The sequence below is a fragment of the Mus caroli genome, chromosome 15 (genome assembly GCF_900094665.2).
Source record: "Mus caroli chromosome 15, CAROLI_EIJ_v1.1, whole genome shotgun sequence".
In the NCBI taxonomy this organism is placed as follows: Eukaryota; Metazoa; Chordata; class Mammalia; order Rodentia; family Muridae; genus Mus; species Mus caroli.
Window position 1 is genome coordinate 49368649 of NC_034584.1, and position 17420 is coordinate 49386068.

Below are 17420 nucleotides of genomic sequence, written 5' to 3' on the forward strand. Positions count from 1 at the left end.
CTGCTGGGATTTGAACTCAGGACCTCCGGAAGAGCAGTCAGTGCTCTTAACCGCTGAGCCATCTCTCCAGGCCTCCCTAGTTTGTTTTCTTTCCGCATGCCAGTCAGTGTTCAGAACAGCCTGTATATTTGCCCTCACTTCCAGGCCTTCAGTCTTCAGAGCCACACTGCTTTGTGGCAGGAAGAACCAAACCTGAAAGCTAAAGATTCTGTCTCGTGTAACTAACAGTTTGAAAGCCTCAGAGTGAGCTTTGTCTTCTGTGCTCCCGGAGGATTGCTGGCTATCCTCAAACGAGGGCCATTTACCACCACTGTGCACTAAGTGTCACATGTGTCACCTGTATTGGGCTTCTTTCCAGGAAGGGAAAACATAAGTTTGGTAGTTGTTTGTTTTTTTATTTTATTTTATTTTATTTTATTTTATTTTATTTTATTTTATTGAGACAGGGTTTCTCTGTGTAGCCCTGGCTGTCCTGGAACTCACTCTGTAGACCAGGCTGGCCTTGAACTCAGAAATCCACCTGCCTCTGCCTCCCCAAGTGCTGGGACTAAAGGCGTGCGCCACCACGCCCGGCCCAGGTTTGGTAGTTCTTGAATTCACGTCCTGTAGGAGCTGGGGAGATGACCCTAGTTGGTAAAGTGCTTAACACCCAATCATGTTGACCTGCGTTTAGGTCTGATGCACTCACGTAAAAGATATTAATATTAAAAAAAAAAAAGATTGAAGGGTATGTTGTTGTGTGTCCATAATTCCAGTGCTAGAGAACAAGGACAGGAAGACTGGGCCCTGCTGGTCAATCTAGCCTCATCACCAAGTTCCAGGTTCTGTGAGCGAAACCAAGATGGAGAACAACTGGGGAAGACTCTGGATATTGACCCCCATGACCCCTACATACAAGAATATACACGTACATATATACTTGCAACATACACACGGATATGTACACAGACACATATACAAGAATATGCCAAGGAAAAAAATACCTGTAAACTTGGCACGATGGTGTCCCCTATAATTCCAGGACCCTAGCAGTTGAGCCTAGCATAGGTTACATAATGAGCCCTATTTTTGAAAAGAGGGACAGAGAGAAAGATGTTCGTATACACCATATGATCCTCTCCTCAACACCAATCCCGTGACATAATATTTCGTTTTACAGTCCAGGAAACTGAAAGCGGGTGGCTTGAGTTACTCTGTGAGTCTGTGGCAGAACTGAAAAGGAAGGAGATTTTTCCTTTGCAGCTGAAAGCCCAGGTGTTCTAGGTCTCTCAACCACCTACTCAGCGACTGTGTTTGCTTCCCCTCTGCAGTCAGCCCCAGCAAGGAGATCAAGATCGTGTCTGCCGTGCGGAGGAGCAGCATGAGCAGCTGTGGCAGCAGTGGCTACTTCAGCAGCAGCCCCACACTCAGCAGCAGCCCCCCTGTGCTCTGCAACCCCAAATCTGGTGAGTGGGAAAATGGTGGCCATGCTCCTGTCTGGGAGGCTTGGGGTCATGCGTTGGCTGGCGGAGTTCCTCGGGACGTCGAGATCACAGGAGACGGAATCTCACAAAAGCATGCTCTAGAGTTAGCACCTGTTGAATGGCCAACAAAGGGTAATAGCACATGGCCTCTGATGCAGCCTCCTGGAAGGATACTGCTGGCCCTTAATGCACTTCAGTGCCAGGATGCCCTGCACCTTCACAAGTTGACCAGTTATTCAACATGCATGCCCCTGAAAGAAAGGTATAACTTGGCTCACGAAAACTGTCTTCAGAGAGATGGCTCTCAAAGTTAACTAAGGGCTGTCCAACACAAGCAAGACCAGCAGCAGGGACCAGCAGTGGAGAGACATTCCCCCAGCTCTCAAAAGGGCTTCATCAACTTGTAAAGGGTTTCCCAGACTGTGACGAGCAAGAACCTATGTGGACCTTGTGTGCATGTGCTCTCTCGCTGTCGTGTACCCCTTCCCCCCTTGTTTCATTGCTATACTCTTCCAGCTAGATGCTGGGATTACTGGCGTGTGCAGCCACCATGCTCAGTCTCGGTGCCTAGCACACAAGGAAGAAGAGCATGGGTATATTCAAGCCCACCTATTGGAATTCATTGGTGTCTTGCAGTTTCAAAGCTTATTCATCAGCCTCCATAAAGACTTTTAACCATCATCAAGCTAGTGAGATAGCTTAGAACGTAAAAGGGATTGCCATGTAGAGCTGACGACCTGAGTTCAATCCCCAGAACCTACGTAAAAATGGAAGGGAGAGCCAGTGGTACAGAATTCTCTGACCTTCTCACGTGTGCTTTATTACTGTCTCTGTCTCTGTCTCTGTCTCTGTCTCTCTGTCTGTCTGTCTGTCTGTCTGTCTGTCTCTCTCTCTCTCTCTCTCTCTCTCTCACACACACACACAAACACAGAGACATACACTCTCTAATATAAAAATAGAAGCATTAGTCATCTCTATCAGGATTATATATAGATTTACTACTAGTTGATCGGGATTACATATAGATATACTAGTTGGTATAAATATCTGGCCTCACCACTCTTTCCCAAGGACAAAGCCATCACTGTTGCCATAGCCCATGTCTTGGTGATGAGCAAGAGGGAATCTGCAGGATAATCCCGAGTCTCAAAGTTTCTGCTTCTCAACACAATCAAAAGAAAAAGTGCACTAAAGTAAATGACCAGCTCTGCACCCCAAAATATCAATTTCATAACCCCCGAGGAGTCACAGGCTTGGAGAAAAGCTTGTCTCCTAAGCAATCAGGTCTCAGCTCTCAAACACTCGCCGCTTTTCCTCCCTCCTCCTTGGGGCCTGAGAAATGCCTTTCTCCTCTTGATATCTGACCTGCTCCCTCATCCTTAGCAAACATTGCTTCAAAGCCTTCTGAAAAGCAGAAGTTCTAATCCCAACCACCTGTCCACTTCCCAAGACGCAGTTCTTGTCTCTTCACTGGGAGAATGGGTCTTAAGCCTAGAGCTCATTCAGCAGATGGGCCCAGCTGCTTGGGGAGGGATCAGGCAGTCCTGCCCCATGCTGCTACTGCTGCTCCCCATTTGTTGGGGACAAGTGACTGACCTCAGAATGTATCCACTGCCAAAGGCAACTGGAGACAGGCATTTCCCTAGATTAGACCCTGGCCCTGGCTCCTTTTATTTCTTTGTGGCACTTAAATCTCTGCCCTGTGTGTCCTCTTGTTAGGGTTGTCCCTGTGCTCTGTCCCCACTAACTGACCCGGGACACTAGGACAACCGACTCTCCAGTTCCCAGTGATCTGGACAGGGAAGAAAGAAGTTCATTGCTAAGGGAGTTTCATACAGCTGTCTCTGTTGCCCTGGTAGGCAACAGCAGTGAGCTAAGAATAGACAGACAGACAGTATTCCACAGTCTTATCTTCCTGAGTTTCTGAGACAGCATAGCACAGGACTTTATGACAGTTGCTAAAAATGTAGGCCCTGGCACCCGTGCTTAAGTTTGACCCTAATTTTACTACCCACATTTTCAGCTACAGGTTGTTGGAAATGCACAAATGAACTTTTCTGAACCAGTTTTCTCACGTATACAATTAATGGTTAAAAAAACGAATTTAAGATACAATACTGAATATTATATCTTTAAGCTTTAAGTCTATCAGACACTTCATGGCTTTAGGATTTTCTATCACGAGTTTATTATATCTAATTTTACTTTCAAATGAAGCAAGAATGGTGACTGGCATGCCGCTGCAATGCCAGCACTCGAGGCTGAGGTAGGATTCCTGTGAGCTTGAGGCCAGCCTGGGCTACATAGCACGCAAGAAAAGACCCTGTCTTTAAAAAAAAAAAAAAATTAAAATGAATAAGATTAGTATAGTGATGAACCAAACTGTCTAAATCAGCAATTTTCAACCTTCCTTATGCTGTGACCCTTTGATATAATTCCTCCTGTTGTGGTGACCCTGACCATAAAATTATTCTCATTCTACTTCATAACTGTAATTTTGCTATATTATGAATTGTGACGTATATATCTGATATGCAGATGGTCTAGGCAATCTCTGTGAAAGGGTCATTTGATCCCCAAAGGTTGAGAACTACTGCTTTAGAGAATTAGCTCAGGTAGAGATTAAATGAAAAAATGGATTTGACAGATGCAGAGAAGAGACCCAGGCCATGGAGAGTTGCCCAGTCTGGCTCCTCCGAGCTTGAGACGCCATTCTTGTTTCTACGTTACTTATTAGAGAAAAGAATGAAGTTTAGTAAATGAGATGTGGGCAGTATGTTAGGGACACCAACTTCGATGGAGCCAGCATTTGCTGGGTGGCCATCGGACTGCTGGAGTTTTGACACACATAGATGCCTATAAGAACTTAGAAGAAAGAGCTGGAAGAGCTAGAAACAAGGCCTTTCCCTTTGTAGAGAGATTCTATCCCTCCCTTTATCCCCTTAAAGGCATCTTGGTTTCTTTCCCCATCCTCTCTGCATCCCCGTGGTTCCGTAAGTTAGGTTTAAGCTCTCTGCTGGGATTTCCTGTCTGCTCAGCTCAAAGATGAATGTCTGGTGGAGGTCTTTGCCACTTTTACCAGTTGAGAGGAGGCATCCCAGAAATACGTGCTGAGTGGATGAGAGAGGGATTTAAAAGTGTGTATCCTCTGACACTGTATCTGTCTCGTAGTGCTGAAGAGACCTGTCACTTCTGAGGAACTCTTGACTCCGGGGGCTCCGTACGCAAGGAAGACGTTCACGGTAAGCCTAGCTCCTGCACACACCCACCTGTCAGTCAGTGTGTGACTAAGGGACCTCACGGAGAACTTTTCTCAGATTTCCCCCTCTCTTTTTATGTCTCTCTATGTAGCCCTGGATGGTCTGGAACTCACTATGTAGACCAGACTGGCCTTGAACTTGCAGGGATCCTCCTGCCTCTGACCCCCAAGTGATGGGATAAAGATGCCTGTTGCCACACCCATCTGCACATATTGGTTAGAATCGTAGAGGCTTTAAGCATTAATGCACTAAAATGTGTTAAGGCTTCTCTTGATGTAATGTTTTAAATTTCTTTGTGAATTTTGTCCTTTTCAGTATCTGCTATGCACTTATTCCAATGTAATTATATACTTTTTTGGTTTTTTCAAGACAGGGTATCTCTGTGTAGTCCTGGCTGTCCTGGAACTTACTCTGTAGACCAGGCTGGCCTCGAACTCAGAAATCTGCCTGCCTCTGCCTCCCGAGTGCTGGGATTAAAGGCATGCACTGCCACGCCCGGCTTGTAATTATGTACTTTTAAGACAGAAAACAGTACAAAAAAAAAAAAAAAAAAAAAACATTAATTTCTCCATTACAGTTAATTCTAAAAATCGTTAAGATGTTAGAAAATCCTAAGGAGAAGAAAGGAAACAAAACCGTAGGATCAATGACCGTCTGTGTTGAGGTGCACAGCCACGTGACTTGGCTGCCCTGTTTAGTCCCCTGGACCTGAGGACTTGCTGTTTCTTAGTGTTCCTGCAACCTTCATTCTTCCTCCCAGGCCCCATTGATTTTACTCAAATGGACTCTTAAGTTATTTTTCTAAAGGGTCTCACATAGCCTCAGACTATGTATATAGCCCAGGATAACTTTAAATGTCTGATCCTCCCTCTGCCTCTGAAGTACCAGGAATGCAGACTGCACTGGGTTCTTGCAGTTATGGGATTCAAACCCATGTTTGAATGTTAGGCAAGTACTTTATCCAACTGGAAGACCTGCCCAGGCCCATCCACGTGTTCTTATAGGTACCATCTCCCCTGTTCCGATTGCTTTCTTCTCTCGACCAGAAACATGTATATCAATTAACTTTAGAAGACCATCTCCCCTCTTTCTCCATTTCCTGACAAATTTTGTTTATTACCTCAAAGGTAAGACGTTTTCCCATACATCCAATCACATCCCGAATTCTAGCTGAGGACTCCTCTCATGCTGAGCACTGGGGAGTTGACAGAAGAGCTGTGTCTTAGGGTCTGCTGTGAATAGATACCATGACCAAAGCAACTCTTTTGTTTGTTTGTTTGTTTTGTTTTGTTTTTGTTTTACGAGACAGGTTTTCTCTGTGTAGCCCTGGCTGTCCTGAAACTCACTCTATAGACCAGGCTGGCCTTGAACTCAGAAATCCACCTGCCTCTGCCTCCCAAGTGCTGGGATTAAAGGTGTGCACCACCATGCCCGGCTCCCAAAGCAACTCTTATAAGAACAGCATTTAACTGGGGCTGGTTTACAGGTTCAGAGATTCAGTCTATCATCATCTAGGTTGGGACATGGCAGTATCCAGGCAGTCATGGTGCAGGCAGAGCTGAGGGTTCTACATCTTCATCTGAAGGCTTCTGGCAGAATACTGGCTTCTAGGCAGCTAGAATGAGGGTCTTCAAAAACCACACCATCAAGGCCACACCTACTCCAACCAGGCCACACCTTCTAGTAGTGCCATTCCCTAGGCCAGGCAAATACAAACCATCGCAGGCTGTTATGTCTGCATCAAAGGGAACGGCACATGGTACATTTGAAAGTGAACTTAGATATAATAAATCCATAGTATCAAATCCTAAAGCCATGGAAGCTCCTGACAATCTCAAGAATTTCTCCCAAGGTTCCCACTTGCCCTCCTGCTTTCCCCCAGTCTCCAGCTTTTGAGAGATGGCCGTGTTTTGAGAGCATTTGTGTGACTTTGTATCTAAATGCCAGCATCACTGGTACTTGTCTGTGAGGATGTTTCATCTGCACTCCAGTTGGCATACGCACTAGGGGATACCTCTGGAACCAACCATCCAGGGAACCTTACTGTCCGTTCTGATTCTGTAGGAAAAGGCATGCGTTGGTGCCAGACAAGGCTGTTTGCAAATTCTGAACCTTTATCTACAACTTTTTCCTTGGTTTTCGCAGTAAACTATCTTTCAAAAGAGGCCAGGACTCTTCATATCTCCCACCATGCTAGGCTTTGATGTTGCTAGGTGAAGGTCTGTTATTTGGATATGAAGGAAAGATCAGGTTGAGATAGAGATTGAATCTAGAGAGAAAATGCAATGATGTTTTTTAAGATCTTCTCAGACCAATACTGCAGTGGGATATGAAATTGGCGGGCAGCCCCAGGAAGCTCTATGCTGCCAGCTGTTTCCTGGGGAGTGACCTCCCCAACACAGCTTCCTTCTGCCCAACAGGTTATGTGCCACCACTGCATTTTCATTCCCCTGAGATGGTAGGGATGAAATGAAGAAAAAGCATATGTCAAGACACATGGTTAATCGTGGGTCAGACTGTACTCGCAGAAAGACCGGCAAATGGCCAGGAACGGCCTGCTGCTTACTCATTGTGGTTTTCCTCTCTAGATTGTTGGTGATGCAGTTGGCTGGGGCTTTGTGGTACGAGGAAGTAAACCATGCCACATCCAGGCTGTGGACCCCAGTGGACCTGCAGCCGCTGCGGGGATGAAGGTACAGTTGATTGACCCCTCGCTCCCTCACTCGCTCTCCTGTATGCTCTGGCTTCTTCGGGGAACCTTCGTGAACTATGATTTTTTTTTCCCCTTGATTTTTACATTACTTTGCTTTTCCCTGTGTCTTCTCTCCCCTCCGAAAGAGCCCTCTCTATGGGGCATGGTGTCCCACACCTGTAGTAAAAGCACTCTGGATACAAAGGTGGGAAGATTTTCAAGCACTGACAAACCAACCAATCATAAGTCAGTTGTTTCCCCTACAACAGGCATCCCACTATCTCACAAGTAGACACGTTACATTTAGGAAGTTAGTACTGTAGTGTGCAGATTCTACCACTCGGTAAGTCTAATGATAACTTTCTCCTCAGTCCCAGTTTGATGCCTCTGTGTCCTGCTTCAGCAGTCACATTTACTATCTAGCTGTAATGGACAAACAAGAGCAATGGCAGTGACCTGTGTTGTAGTAGGGGCCTCAGGGGCCTCTCTGACTAACAATAGCTATTGGGGTCCAGGAGTCGCCTCACAAACCACATAAACACTAATCTCAGTCAGACAAGGATAGTTTATTGAGCATATGCCCCACGACTGGTCAGCCAGCGCCACAGTCCAGATTCGGGAACTGAACCATGATCCTACAGGGTTTTTAAGCTCCAAATCCACAAACATCTGTGCTGTTATTTCATCAATCAGGTTTCAGGAATAGGAGATTTTTTTAGGAACATGTCTGTGTTGTACATTTATCCTGTTCCCATTGGTTGGTGTATTCTTCTGTGCCAAGGGACTTGCCTTGTCTAATATCCATGTCCAACTGGTCTACCAGGATGGGACTTGTCTAATGTTAGGTCTGACTCTACTCTTCCTTAATTTGTTTTGGTTTTTGTTTTTGTTTTGTTTAAATTTATTTATTTATTTATTTATTTATTTATTTATTTATTTATTTAATGTGAGTACATCGTAACTGTCTTGAGACACACCAGAAGAGGGCGTGTAATCTCATTACAGATGGTTGTGAGTCACCACGTGGTTGCTGAGAACTGAACTCAGAACCTTTGGAAGAACAGTCAGTGCTCTTAACTGCTGAGCCATCTCTCCAGCCCCTCTTCCTCAATTTGAAGACCATGTCCACTAGGTCCTATGCTCCAAACAATTCCAGCCTCCTTGGCTAAGGCAGCCAGCTTTAGAGATCCTGGTCCAGCACCCAGGGAGCTTAGAGGGAGAGCTGGGGTGCAAAGAGTGAGCACTAATTTCCCAGCTAAGGCTGAATTTTTCATTTTCTAATGGAACTTTGACTCAAAGAAGGATTTTATATTTTACTTCTACAATGAACACTCTGTATAAATTATTTTTGGCACATTCTTTCAGTTTCGTGTATGAACTCTTTTATATGAGGAAGGATTTGGTTTAACCCAAATTCCTTTTGAGGAGGAATTCAGTAGATTCCCATGGCAGCTGAAGACCTGGCTTTGGCCCAGCTAGCGAAGCAGACTGGGAACTTAATTGCTTTTAATTTACCTCTAGTGATTAGCTGTAGCATAACCTTCCTATTTGGTTCATATTCCTATCTTCTCTGGGGGTATATGATGGTTTTCATGTACCACAGAGCAGTATAGAATTTATCTGAGCAGATTCTCTGCAACTGCACTGTATAGCATTCTAGTTCAGCAACAAGTCCTCACCTGAACATTCCTGCTCGAACATCTTCTATACTCTTCTTGGAAATTAATCAGACACATTATACACATTAGCATATTCATGACTCTTCTAAACCTGACAGGGAAGGGGGTGGTTTTAAATTATATAACCTATCAGTTTATCACGTAAGAGAGACGCCAGTAAATGCCTGTAATTCCAGAACACAGGGACTAAGAGCAGGAAGATTGTGACTTCAAGGCCAGCCTGGGCAACATGGCAAGACCTAATGGGAAGGAAGGTGGGTGGGGATGCAATTCCCATATGAGAAGATACATTTGGCCAAACTGCATATTATATGTATGAATGTATAAATATATTTAGATATATTTATCTATGTATCTGTATACACATATATGACTATATGTAAATATATGTGCATCTGAGTGTGTATATGTGTATTTAGGATTGTGCATGCCTGTATTCCAATACAGGTTGGTTTGATTTTGTTTGTTTTTGAAGTGTGTCTCATGTATCCCTCAAGCTGGCCTTAAACCCATGATCCCTGACCTCTGGCTTCCAAGTACTGGACCTACAGGTGTATACCTCACTTCTAGCTTAGAACTGTCCAGTTTGTCTTTGGTGGTGGTGGTGGTGGGTTTTCTTGTTTTTTCAAGACAGGGTTTCTCTGCCTGTAGCTCTGGCTGTCCTAGAACTTATTTTGTAGACCAGGCTGGCCTTGAACTCTGAGATCTGCCTGGCTTTGCCTCTGAAGTGCTGGGATTAGAGGAGTACACCATATATGTTTGAATCATGCTGCTGGTGACTGTGACAATGATGATGAATGTCATAACTTCTATAGATTAGCTGTGTGTACGCACTAGAAATTATTTTGTGTATTTTCCTATCCAAAGCATTGAGTAAATTTATGTCCCATTATCATGTGTGTGTCGATAGATTAATTTCACTTCCATTAAATGGCAGTTGTGGGCAAGAGAGACAACAGGTAAAGGTGCTTGAGCCTCTATTTCCTGGTTGTTTGCATCGTGAAGAGTTACACTGACCTGGGTCCTGCCATACCTCGCCTTCCCGAGTAATGGATTAAGGTCCCTGAAACTTTGAGCCCAATTCAACATATCCTCCAGCATGGAGTTTCTGTTAGAAATGTAACCCAAGTAATTAAAACCATTATGTCAGGCCTCTGACTTTCTCCTTGTCTCTTTCTGATTGTGAGGATACAGCCCTACATCTGTGCCGCAGACCCTCTGGGCCCCTGTGCCTGCATAGAAAAGAGTCTCTAGAGTAGATGGGCAAAGCTTAGGACGTGACAGACAGACAGACACACACACACACACACACACACACACACACACACACACACACACACACACACACGAGAGGTGTTGAATCTGAATGTAATTTTCTGGTCGAGCTTAGACTAATTATATTACAGCGAATATCATAAATTGTAAAACATAACAGATACGGTACATTGAAGTTTTCCAGGTGCAAGAGGAGTGACTACAAAAAGAATTTGCAGGAACCAGATAAATGTTTAGGTTAGAGATAAGTATCCCTCCAGATGCAAGAGGAGTGACTTCAAAAGGACTATGTTTATTTTAGAGATTAGCGCCTGCTTCGGATTTACACTTTAGCGTTAATTGGGCTAGGGGGGTATAAACTCTTGCCTGGCTTCAGGAATAAAGTAGTGTCATGAACCTTGGAATTCTTAGGCCTTGTTAATTCTTATCTATGTCTGGAGAATTCCCATTATTCAGTATAGTATATTAATTTGCTCTTGGCATGGAATGTAGTCTGTAATAAGAATTTTTATCTCAGTGAGAATTTCAGACTCTTTCTGTAGACAACTGAATTTATGGCTAGTGCTTAATTGTTTTATGGTAGAGCTAAATTAGTTACTGAATAGGTTAAACTCCTTGCTGCCATCTGGAATCTAAGAACACTGGGAAAAGGCTTTAGCTATGTTAGAATACAATCTTAAAAGGCATTTACTATAAGGTAATGCTTAATAGAGTGCACGTGAATCTATACATTAGACTAATACAGTGGAAATTTGATTATTATGGGTTAGGAGAAAACGCCAAATCTCCGGGAGGGGAATTTCCATGGAACTCTTATCCTCGTGAACAGCTTCAAGGCTTTAGGCCTCTCAAACTGACCCAAACTGGAGAGCTGACTTTCGTCAGACTTCCAGGAGGAGAGTCCTAGGAATTCATTTCTCATGAGCAGCTTTTTGGCATTACTGCCTCACAAGCTGGCTCCACCGGAGTCCCTTGACACATCTGGCCACTGTGACTCTCCCATTCAGGAGAGTTTTACGGTCTCTGGAACCACATAGTTTTACTGCTTCAAGTGCCTAGAGCAGGTCATCTCACAAGTTATGGGTGCTTACCATTTATTTCTCCATCACATCTCTGTCACCTTGTTAGGGGATCAGAATGCTTTAGAGTGTGGTCCATCCATATGAGGATAGGACAGGTCCCAGACTGATGACAATGGGTGCTAGGTTCCCTCGTTAATACTTCAAGAGCTTCCAGCCAATACCTTTGAATCTGAGCTGCTCTAATTTTATAAAGGTTTTTTTTTTTCCCTCCCCCTTCCATCCCTCCCTTCCCCTCCTCTTTCTTTCTCTTTTTTTTTTTTTTTTTTTTCCTGATGTAATTCAACCTGGCTTTGAACTTGCTAAGTAGTGGAGGATGACCTTGGTTTTGCTACTTCTGCTACTACCCCCACCTGTGCTGGGATGGCAGTGATTCTGGTCACCATTGTCATTTTATAAGTCATTTGATTTATTTATTGTCATTTTATAAGTGCTAGGCAAGCACTCTACAACTGAACCCATCCCATCCTTTCCTTTTTCCCTGCCACTTTACTGAGGAAGTCAGTCGATTCTTTCTCACTCTCTTGTAGACTGCAGTCAAATGAGTGTGCTGTGGACCCTAACCGCATGTCACACACCATTCCTTTGCTCTCACATCACTGCTATCCCTGAGTCTAGAATCCACTGAATTTGTTATCTTTTTGTAGACCTCTGTAGTCCCAAGTTCGGTCCCAGTCTTTGCATTTCACAAATAACCTCCCTGTCTGGCTCTTCAGTAAGTCTAATGAAGTAGCTCTGGCACTTAATGCACACTAATGGCTTCCTGTTGCCATGAGATTAAACGCCAGATGTAGCTAGCAACTCCTTTGTTCTTGGGCCCTATCAAAACCTCATACCCTGCCCTGTATTGCTCACAGTCCTAGTGTCTTTCTCTATAATTTCCAAACACTAGGTTAACTCCTGCCCTGGCTAAGTAGGCTGGAACCACTGTGACCTTTCAAGTCTGAGATTCTATGTTCCTGTCTCAGCGAAGCCTTCCTTCACTACACTGTGAGAGCTCTCCCAGTCATTCCCTGCTTGCTCTTTATTGCGTAGCCCTGCTGTTTAGTCATCCTAGGCTGTGACAAAAATCCCATAGGCTGCAGAAGTTTAAACCATCAAACATTTGTTTGAAAGTCCAAGATCAAGGTTCGAGTCGATTCTGTGTGTGGTACAGCTTCTTAGTTCACACTGTCCTGTCGCTGGGCTTTAATTGCTTTGGATTTGGGGGGTTTGGTTGGATGGATGGATGGATGCATGGATGGATGGATGGTTGTTTTTTTTGTTTGTTTGTGTGTATGTGTGTGCTTGTGTGTGTTTTGTTTTTGTTTTTGTTTTTTACTGGAGCAAGTGCAAGTTCTCCATCACCTGATATAAAGTACTAATCCTATTCATGAGGATGTCTACACGATGCCCTCCTGCAGGCTCTGCCTACTGACCCCATCCTAGCCTAGGGGAGTAGGATACAAATATTCAACCCATTGCACTTCTCTTGTTTTCTGTATAACCAGCATCTGAAAAAAATTTTTTTTTTTTATTTTTAATCTCCAGAGCCTACACCAAGGTTTATTCTCTGTCTAAATAACTGTCGTCCAAGTATCTAGGATAATCCCTGGCACTGAAGCAAAATTATTGACAGATCTAATGGTACTTTTTTGTAAAAGGGGTCAGGGAACCCAGGTACCTATTATCTACATCAGAATTTGGGTACTTAGCATTTGCATCATGGCTTCAGATATTTTATAGCCATGATCTCTTTGATTTTTTTCCAACCTCTTAGGAGGATGTTTGGAAAAAAATCTCCCTACTTTATAACTGAGGAGATAAGGACCCAGTTAATCCCTTTCCCAATGTCACTCAGCATATAAATGTCAGGGCTAGATTCAAATTATCATGCTGCTGGTGATGGTGGTGGTGGTTGTTGCTGCTGCTGCTGCTGCTGCTGTTTTGAGACAGTTTTACTTATCTACTCCAAGGTGGCCAGGATACCATTATGTAGCCTAAGTTAGAACAACGATGTTATTTCAAGATATAGAAACTGTTGAGGCAGAGCACAGTAATTGGTAAGTCCCAGTAAGTTATTAAATGTGTGCTGAAGTACTTACTTAAGGGTGCATAACCTTGCATGTCTCCTACAGAAGGGAATTTATATTCTTTTCAAACATGTTTATAGAATGGTCACGTGCTATAGCTGAGTGTAGTGTTGTACACCTTTGGTCCCGGCACAAGAGAAGCAGAGGCAATTGGATCTCTATGAGTTCGAGGCCAGCCTGGTGTACAGAATGAGGTCCAGGACATCCAGGGCTATACAGAGAAACCCTGTCTCGAAAAACCAAAAAGACAGAGACAGAAAGGGAAAGAGCAAGGAGAGAGAAAAACAGACACACACACACACACACACACACACACACACACACACACACGGGGAGGGGGGGAGAGGGAGAGGGAGGAAAAGAGAGAGAGAGAGAGAGAGAGAGAGAGAGAGAGAGTGGTCACATGCTCACCTGGATTGGCTTGAAGAAGATCAAATAAATAACTTGTTCTTGGCTTCAGCTTCTCACTTGGACCAGGACTAGATCTTACAGGGTCACCCAAGGGAACACTCCAAAACACTCCCTTTTGTTTGTTTAATCAAGCCCTTGTATCAAGCCCTTGTTAGAGCAAACCATTCAACCTTCAGGCTCCCTCAGAGCTTGTGTCATTCTTACAAACACAGAACCAAAGAAGTCCAAGGTCTTCTCTCTCTCTCTCTCTCTCTCTCTCTCTCTCTCTCTCTCCCCCTTTTTTCCTTTCTTCCTTTCTTTTCATGTGGGAATAATTAGATCTTGTGAGAATCAGCGCTCGCTCCAGTGTCCCTGCTGGCCTGTGCCAAGTCTCACAGGCACTTCTAGACTCCTGGCTCCTTTTCTTGTTTCCTGCCGTGCTGAGTTGATGGATGTTGGCTTACCTCCTCCGCTTGTTTGTTTCTTTGTATGTTTATATAAAAACAACTACCTGAGTCACAGTACGGAGTGAATGGCATCGCCTCCTTCTGCACTGCAAGGAACCTTCCTTTCATCTAGAGAAAACATTTCCAAAATCCTCCTCATTAGTCTTCCTTTCCCATGTATGTTGCTTGGAATTCTCCTCTCAGGACAAGAGAGACCAGGTTCCTACCAGTCAGCGTAGAGTGACCACCAAAGCAGATAGGAAAAAAAACCTCCCTGGGCTCTGAAAGAGCTCTCAGTTTGTTTTTCAATCAGTAGCTACTGATTGCTGCCCTGGCCTGCTTGTCACAGTGGGCCATCATGGGATTGACAGGTGAGCAGAGAAGACATTAGGCAACTTATCCAGGACTGGATATATAATTATGTGTACAGATAATTGATTATATGTAAGTCACATACATATATAATTATGTGTCTCTGAGATCCTACCACTAAAGGAAAGGGAGTGCTGGCACTTTTTACAGGGTGGGGAGGGGATGAAAGGAGGGCTTCCCTGAGGAGAGAATTGAGCCAAGGTCTAAAGAATGAGCAGAAATCAGATCAATGTGTGGCTGTGAACTCTAGACATCTGTATCAAAGATTGTGTCTTTAGAACATGCACGTCCCTTTTCTCTGCTTCTGAGTCATAGAGAAAGTAAGGTGTTTACTTTTGTCCCATATTCCCTTTGGCAACGATGTTGTGTCTAAGCTCATGTGACCAACACAAGTGACCATGAACCTGAACTCTCAGAATCTATGTGCCAAAATTAATCTTGTAAGTTGTTTCTATTGGGTATTTGTTTTTACAACAAAGTAAAAGTCACCAATACAGTTTCATAAATAATGAGGTAAATACAAATTAAAACTTAACTTGTTGTTGGAATTATTTAATCTCAATTGGAGGAATCTACCCTGACTTTGATCATTCAGTTCCTAGACAAAAGACACACATCTTTCTTTTATTATTATAATAAGCCTTAATCAGCACTGGAGCTGGGCAGATATCTACCCTCTAAGTTATTGGAATCTACTTCCCCATCAATAACCCTGGATTACAATTTGCCATAGGCCTTGGGGTGGGGGGGAGGCAATATTTAGCATTACAATACATGAGAAAATCCCCAAAACTCAACAATAACTAAAACATATATAAAGAGTTCAAACAGCTCATCTGGGTATGGCCCATGATCCCAGTACTTGGGAAATAGAGGCAGGAAGATCAGAAGCGAAAGGTCATTCTTGGCCACACAGTGAATTCAAGACCAGTTTGAACTTTGTGAGACCTTGTGTCAAGAACAAATTTTAAAATGTCCTAATTCACCACATGTGCCACGTAGATCATAGGACATGTCTGTCACTCCACATCCCTAATGCTTTTCTTCCATCAACCCCTCCACCAGTGGCAACTAGTGATGCGATTCTTTTTTTCTTTTCTCTCTCTCTCTCTCTCTTTCTTTTTTGGTCATTAGATTTTTAAAGCCAGTGGGATCCTTGTGACTTGGTAACTTCAGGCAACTGATTTTATTTCTCTCTGACTTGTCTTTGCTGATGGTATACATACATATATATATATATGTGGCATCTTCCTCGGGGCTGGAGGGGGAGGTCATGTACATAGACCCGTTCCCAACCATAAGGGATATACTGGCCCTCCCTCCTTCTCCTCAGAGTGAATGTGTTGGCAGGTTCCCAAGAGGCAATACCCCGTATAATACTATACTCTTCAAGAACATAACACCGATGAGGAGCATTTTAGAGAAGTAATAGATTCATGTTAATAAAAAGTTTAAAATAAATCTGAAGCTTTTCCTGAGACTAGAAAGAGGCTAGAAGAGCTGGGTGTGGTGGCACACGCCTTTAATCCCAGCACTTGGGAGGCAGAGGCAGGTGGATCTCTGAGTTCGAGGCCAGCCTCAGGGAAGAGGAAGAACTTGTCTGGAAGATTCAGAAATGATTTTCTCTATAGAGTGCTGAGAGGGAAGGTGATCATCATGGTTGTAGTCTTTTTTGTGTGTTTTGGTTTGTTTGTTTGTCCTAGCACTCACTCTGTAGACCAGGCTGGCCTCGAACTCAGAAATTCGCCGACAATTTCCAAGTACTTAACCACATCTGATGTCACTGCATGCAATTACCTGCATATATTTAGTGACAAGTTATGATACATAAATTTGGCAGGAAGTTCACTGACTGCAAGCCTTGGATTCTAAGACACAGCAAGTTTGTGCATTGAAGACTATATTGAGTCTTTCATTTTGCTTTCTGCTCAGTCTCTTCGTTCTACTCACCTTTGCGTGTGAGTGTGTGTGCGTGTGTGTGCGTGCGTGCGCGCGCGCACGCCAAATGAAATCAAATCTTATTTGCATCACAGTTACAATCTGTCATCTCCTGAGGACAGTCGGAAGACAGTGATGAGAACATTGGTCTGGCAGAGGGTCAGCTGGCTGGTGTGGGAAGAACGGGTTTTGAGTTGATTGAATGCTCTGTTTTGCAGATTCCTGATTCTCTTCCAGTCTTTTGAGTCTCAATAGCTAACATCACCACCAACCCAGCTTCTCAGGCCAGGTATTTGAAGGCCATGCTTGCTTTTTCTCTTTTCCCTTCAAAATGCATCTTAAGTGAATGAACATCGGTTTTTTATTTTATAAAATAATTGAAGCATAACAAATGGGTACTCAGGTAATGTTTCAATCAGAGTCAGAAGTTGCAAGCAGCATTGAGCCCAAGAGTCATCTTTGAGTCTAATGTTCGGAATATAATCCCACTTTTCCAATAAATTTAATGGATAGTTGGTATAAAAGAACTATCAAAGCCATTTGCATTTTCTCTAGTATCATTTTTAGTAATAGTCCAGGGATATATAGCTATGTCTCTTCTTTTACAGATGGAAAAAACAAGGTTCGGTTTAGGACTATGTGGATCCCTTTTGTGATTGTTTTTTGGTTTTTCTTTTTCTTTTTCTTTTTTGGTTTTTTGAGATAGACTTTCTCTGTATAGCCCTGGCTGTCCTGGCACTCACTTTGTAGACCA

General features: G+C 43.6%; 1 protein-coding gene across 1 annotated transcript in view; it reads left to right on the forward strand.

The window, feature by feature from the left end:
* Deptor (DEP domain containing MTOR interacting protein) overlaps nt 1-17420 on the forward strand; it is a 140776-nt gene that overhangs the window by 96305 nt on the left and 27051 nt on the right. The window contains exons 6-8 of the mRNA XM_021183757.2: nt 1311-1445; nt 4635-4705; nt 7312-7416. Of these exons, the coding sequence (XP_021039416.1) occupies nt 1311-1445; nt 4635-4705; nt 7312-7416 (311 nt within the window). The remainder of the gene's footprint in view (nt 1-1310; nt 1446-4634; nt 4706-7311; nt 7417-17420) is intronic.